Source organism: Citrus clementina, unplaced genomic scaffold (assembly GCF_000493195.1).
Source record: "Citrus clementina cultivar Clemenules unplaced genomic scaffold, Citrus_clementina_v1.0 scaffold_4, whole genome shotgun sequence".
In the NCBI taxonomy this organism is placed as follows: domain Eukaryota; kingdom Viridiplantae; phylum Streptophyta; class Magnoliopsida; order Sapindales; family Rutaceae; genus Citrus; species Citrus x clementina.
The window spans coordinates 2,861,136-2,867,221 of NW_006262274.1; the positions used below are offsets into that span (position 1 = coordinate 2,861,136).

General features: G+C 34.4%; 1 protein-coding gene across 1 annotated transcript; it reads left to right on the forward strand.

Annotated features, from left to right (window-relative positions):
* The first annotated feature begins 693 nt into the window (after positions 1 to 693).
* LOC18044472 (ras-related protein RABE1a) lies at positions 694 to 4,576 on the forward strand. Its single transcript, XM_006435984.2, has 9 exons — positions 694 to 876; positions 1,008 to 1,115; positions 2,091 to 2,163; positions 2,426 to 2,526; positions 2,990 to 3,055; positions 3,166 to 3,263; positions 3,901 to 3,963; positions 4,048 to 4,140; positions 4,271 to 4,576. Exons 2-9 carry the CDS (start codon positions 1,043 to 1,045, stop codon positions 4,355 to 4,357), a joined length of 654 nt encoding a protein of 217 aa, XP_006436047.1. The 5' UTR covers positions 694 to 876; positions 1,008 to 1,042; the 3' UTR covers positions 4,358 to 4,576.
* Positions 4,577 to 6,086: the final 1,510 nt, after the last annotated feature.

The following is a 6,086-nucleotide window of genomic DNA, read 5'->3' on the forward strand; positions in this document are numbered from 1 at the left end:
GGATAATGTAAAAGTAAACTATCCCATCAAAATTTGGATACAAATGCGCGATGGGGTATTATCTTCTTCTTCTTTTTTTTTTTTTTTTAAGAGAACTATTACTCATGATATTTACACTATACAAATTATTAAGACCCGTTTACATTAATTCTGATATGGCACCGCTCAAATTTTTAACCCTCTCAAATATTTAAGGGACGCCCAACTCTTATACTATACAAATAACACTCTTAAATATTTAAAGGACGCCCAACTCCTATACTATACAAATTACTAAGATACGCTTACATCAATTCTGATATGACACCGCTCAAATTTTTAACCCTCTCAAATATTTAAGGGATGCCCAACTCCTATTTTAAGAGAAAAACTGTTTTCACTCAAACTTTATGATTTCAAAAAAAAATATTTAAATTAAATCTCTATAATATATCTGCGGAGCTCGAACCACTTCCCTCTAAGTGATTTGGGTATTATCCTAATTACAACTTAAAAACAAAGTTAAAAAGCTCATATGATTTTATCTGACCACCTCACTTATAAACAATCAATTTTTTTTTTCTTCTATAAACTATTTTAATAAAATAAAATTAATATCCAAACACGGAGCTATTATCAGCTGTATCCGTTTGTACAGTTGTACGCCTCCGTTAACCAATGGAATCATAGGGTACGGCTAGAGAAACGTGCCAACGAATGATACACGGAGACACGAGGAAGACAGAAAGAACGAAAGAAAGCGGGCGACAGAGAGAGCAAGAGAGAGAGAGAGACCGAGTCCCCCCCCCCCCCACGCACGCACAGACTCTCTGTTCACAAGCAATCTCTCCCATGTTACCGGCGACTTGTTAAATCTTCTCACCCTTACAGTTTCAGGCAAATCTCTCTTTCCATTTCCATTTCCATTTCCATTTCCGTTTCCGTTTCTGGGTTTTGATCTTTATACTGCCTTGTTCTTTTTTCTTTTTTTGTGTTTTTGTGTGTGTGTTTATGGTTTTGGCATGCAGAAAGAGAGTAATTGATTTGTTGTGAGAGAGAAGAGATGGCTGCACCACCAGCGAGGGCACGTGCTGATTATGATTACCTCATCAAGCTTCTTTTGATCGGTGACAGCGGTTAGTCTTTTATTTTTAAATTTATGTTATTGTTTAGGAAATGGGAGCGGTGATATTGAGATATGGGAGCGAATGCGTGTGTGGATTGTTTTGATATTCTTGTGTTGGTGTAAGTTTTGATTTGTTTGTATCATGAAACTAGGTGGCTTATTCTTTCGAGATGTGATGCATTTGTTTCTCAAATTTTCCATCTTATGTAATTCCTGGAAGCGATTTCTGGACATTTATTGATCTTAAATCCTTAATGTTCTTGGGGGGCTTAACTCTTTGTGGGGTTGTTTGAAAGATATAACTTTTCCTGAATATGAAAACTTCCAATAATTCCTGTTCTCTAGTTAAATCGGCAAATTAAAAGTGAGATATGACGAGTCACGAATGAGCAGGTTATGCCTGTATGGTTAATCTTGGAAGTTAGTAGGTTTAGTTGTCCTTATAAATTTATAATAGTCTTTGGAGAAGTGCATTCGTACTGCTGCATTACATAGTTGAACGCAAAAGTAGGCGTTGAATGTTTGGGATGTTCTAAAGGGCTGGGAAACTTTCATATGCATGGTCAGCTTGCTAAAAACATGGACTCCATTTTATAAAGCCTAATTAAGTAAATTGTAGCAATCTGGCATGTTTCTCTTTGTCACTGCAAACCTTCTCTATTAATTAGTCCTTTTCCTTTTTTCCTTTTCCGTTGTGACAAGGTATCCTATAATCTAAAAAGTTTCTCCAGTTATTTTATATTCACCTTACTTGTGTGCCACAGAACCATTTAAGCTCATTTGGTTGGTTTAAAAAGCTTGTGCTGCTAGCAATTCTCGTTTCTTTTTGTGTGTTTTTTTTAATTTAAATTTAAGTGTTAGGAAATTATATCAGAACTTTGGTGAAAACATTGGGAGAATGCATTTTCAGTCCTGCATTATTGTGTAGCTAACACTCTAGGTTTTGATTTCTGTTTGTTTGAAATTGTCATTGAAACTTGTGCAGGTGTGGGGAAGAGTTGTTTGCTTCTGCGATTTTCAGATGGTTCCTTCACAACCAGTTTTATTACTACTATTGGGTCTGTATCCTAGGGTATTTCACAAACATTGAATTTTGAATGTATTTTGGTGTTATCTCTATACTGTAATAAAGAAGAGGAATCAAGAGTAACCATTGCACGGACCTGCATGCAGTGGATGGTTGTGGATTATTGGCCATTAGTTCTACTTATTATATTGGTGAAGAACTTGCATGTTTTGATAGAAATTAAGTTAAGAAAGCAAATGTTTCAATCTTTGTAAAACGTATATCCAAATCTTATTGTCGCACTTTTTTGGCAGCATTGATTTTAAGATAAGAACCATCGAGCTTGATGGAAAACGGATTAAATTGCAAATTTGGGATACAGCTGGTCAGGAACGGTTTCGAACCATCACAACAGGTTTGTGTTTGGGCTTCTGGCAGTTAGGTCTTTTATTTGGAAGATCGGTAGGTGGCAGTTGATGCTGCCCTCTAATCTGCACGAGAGATTTCCATGAGAGGGAGGGTTATGAAACATTGCATCACTATTTTGTGCAAATTCAATATTTTACCAATGCAAACTCAAAAAAACTTTTTAACTCTACTAGTAATGTTGTAACCGGAATTATATGTAGGTTTTACCCCATAAGATAACTTGAAGCAAATTGTTTAGAAGCTTAGATGGTTTTGATTATTCCATGAGATGATGTTTTATCATGGAGGTTCTGTGCTCAAAGTGGTATTTTGTTGCTAGAAATTTATAGAGGTCTGGGTTGATGTTCTGGCATAGGTGGTCCAACTTATTATCATTTTGTATGGAATTATATCTTGCAAGTTGTTTGATACACTGGGGTTCTATTATATACTTTTATATCCTTCCTCAGCTTACTACCGTGGAGCCATGGGGATTTTGCTGGTGTATGATGTTACTGACGAGTCTTCTTTCAACAGTAAGTGTTCTTCCACCTTTGAATTTTTCATAACAATGCCTGTTTTCATAATTATACAGTTTACCATAAATCTCTTGAATTCTCATAGAGTATCTTTTCATCTTGTTCAGATATTAGGAACTGGATTCGCAACATTGAACAGCATGCTTCTGACAATGTCAACAAGATACTTGTTGGGAACAAGGCTGACATGGATGAGAGCAAAAGGGTAATTTTTCTAGTTATTCACTCATGGGATATGCATAATTTTGTAATGGTGGGTGCTCAGTCTTTTTTTGGTCAGGAAGCCCCTTTTTGTTTGCACGAAACTATACTTCTCACTGTCCAAGTCCATCTGGTCATTCTAAAGGTGTGAAAGGAGGATGAGTGGTGGAGGGATGTATGACTCGTTTTTGCCCCTGAAAGATAAGGTTATAGGCTGGGCCTCCATAGTTTATGTAATTATGACTGACATTGTACATGTATATTTTTGTCTACCCAGGCATTCTTGACTGCAAAACCGCTAAGGATTTTTGCTCCACCTATTATTTTAAGGCTTTGCATACCAACAAATGGGTTGGATAAGTTTGGGTTGCATTGTGGATTCACTAATTTGGTGGGCAACTCCTTTTCAGTTTCATGAGAGTCATAACTGACCCTGGCTGTCCAATTCTACTGTTTAATAGCCCTAAAAATGTGAGGAAAAGATGAGTTGTGGAGGGATCTATGACCTAGCGTAGCTTACATCAGAGACTAGAATGCTGGATTTGGCTTCATGCTCTGTGATTTTGCATTTGAGTGAGCTCTTACATGTGTGCACACTTGTGATATTAAACCACTAAAGATATTTTTTGTTTGTCTTTTAGGCTGTTCCTACTTCAAAGGGTCAAGCACTTGCTGATGAGTATGGTATCAAGTTCTTTGAAACTGTAAGTATCAATGTACCCTTGGGCTACTTGGAGTGTTGAAACACCCTTTCTTTTATTTTTCTAATTCAAAAAGTTTGTATGCAGAGTGCAAAAACTAATTTGAATGTGGAGGAGGTTTTCTTTTCAATTGCCAAGGATATCAAGCAAAGACTTGCAGAATCAGATTCTAAATCTGAGGTATTGATCACTTGTCGAGGAATTTTTAGTTTCCGCCTGCTGCTTTCTTTCCAAAAAATTAGATTCATGCCACCTTTCAGTGCAAATCCCATTACATATATTTTACGTATGTTTTTACTCGGTGTTGCAGCCTCAGACAATTAAAATTAACCAACCAGATACCGGAGCAAGTGGCGCTCAAGCTGCCCAGAAGTCAGCTTGCTGTGGCAGTACATAAACAAAATCCAATTATGTGGCTTGAGGGAGAAGATTCTGCCAGAGGCGAGCATTCGGGCGTAGAACTAATCTTGTTGACATTATGGTGGATGCATGTATTTATCCCTCTGTTATTTTTTTCCGCAATCATCAGCATTATTAGCATGTTAAATGCAATACTTTCTTCAGTCAATTTCTGGAACTTATGATATGACAATCCTTTTTCCTTGCTTGATCTCAATCATCTCGTATTATGTATTACTGTTCTTGATGTAGATAGATTATTGAAACCTGTCTTTTCTCATGCAAGAAAATGCCCCATGTTTTTCGTTTTATCAGAACAATGGAGAATTGATACCTCCTGTCTTGTGTCTGTACTGGTATGAATCTTGAAAGTCATTGAGAAGTTTTGATTCATCAATTGACTATGTTTTGTTATTGAAAATGATAAATAAGTTTTGTTAACGTGGAAAATGATTTGATATTGCCATAATGTTTTGTTTTAGATAAATAAGTTTTGTTAACGTGGCGGACAAGTAGTTGACACTGGTAAATCAGGTTATGAAAAATAATTTTTTATTTAATAAATCATTAGAATTTAGCATCTTTCTTTGCAAAATATTTTTGTTTTGGCTAAAAAATAATGTAAATTTTTTTTTCAAGTAGTGGAATCCACATATTTTTGAAGAGGCTGTATGTTACAAGTTGTAACTTAGCAAAATCTTTTTTTCTTTTTCTTTTTTCATGTAAGGGTCTGTTTGTGTTAGTTTTTGTTTTTACTTCTACTTAAAAATAAAAGATAAGTAAAAGTTTTATCTTATTTTTGTTGTTTGGATGATCATAATAAAAGATCTTTTTTTTTAATGAGAAGCTCTTTTTGAAGTGTTTGGATGACCATCTAAAAAAGATTTTTTAATCATTATAAAATCATTAATACTCTTAAATATTTGAGTCTAATAAATATTTATCAAATTTAAAAATCAATGACAAACAAAATAATTATTTGATCAATCTAGTTAAACTTTTACAAATTAAAGTGCTGTTTTTCTTTATAAAAAAAGAACAAAAATAACTAGATTAAGTTTATCTAATCATAAGTTCCCTAGCAATATTTTCACGAACCACTCCCATTTCACTTGCTTCATTTTCATCAACATTAGTGTTAGTTGATGATTCTTTATCATTTGGAATATAATCTTCTTTTCCCTTATAAGACTCGAACACCAAATCTGCAATAGTATTTCTCCTTATAAAGTTGTGTAGAGTCATTGATGTGGCAACAACTACTTGCTTATCAAATTTGAAATTAGGCATATGTTGCAAAATTTTCCACCGTGCCTTCCATACTCCAAAGGTACATTCAATAACACTACGCAATAATGAATGTGCAAAATTGAATGTCTCTCGACTATTCCTTGGTAGACCACTATTGCAAAATTCATGAAGATAATATATATCTCCTTTAAAAGGAGTTAGAAAACTTTTCATATTTGGATATTCCCCCCATCAACCAAGTAATATTTACCTACAAATTATAAAAAAAATTAATTATTCTTATTTTAAAAGAAGAAGAAAAAAGTACAATAACACTTACAAAGTGAAGAACTTACCATTTGGTGGTTTAGGACATTTTACATCATCATTTTTCAATGCCTCCAAAAATATACGAGTATCATGTGCAATTCCTTTTCATCTAGGCCACATAAATGTAAATAACATGTCAAAATCACATGTTGTCGTTATATTGTGAG

What these genes read in the sequence shown, in the direction of transcription:
- LOC18044472 (XM_006435984.2), top strand. Translation starts at nt 1,043, where the DNA reads ATGGCTGCACCACCAGCGAGGGCACGTGCTGATTATGATTACCTCATC. An exon ending in AGTTTTATTACTACTATTGG is followed by an intron (nt 2,164 to 2,425) that starts GTCTGTATCCTA and finishes CTTTTTTGGCAG; the next exon opens with CATTGATTTTAAGATAAGAA. An exon ending in GTATCAAGTTCTTTGAAACT is followed by an intron (nt 3,964 to 4,047) that starts GTAAGTATCAAT and finishes GTTTGTATGCAG; the next exon opens with AGTGCAAAAACTAATTTGAA.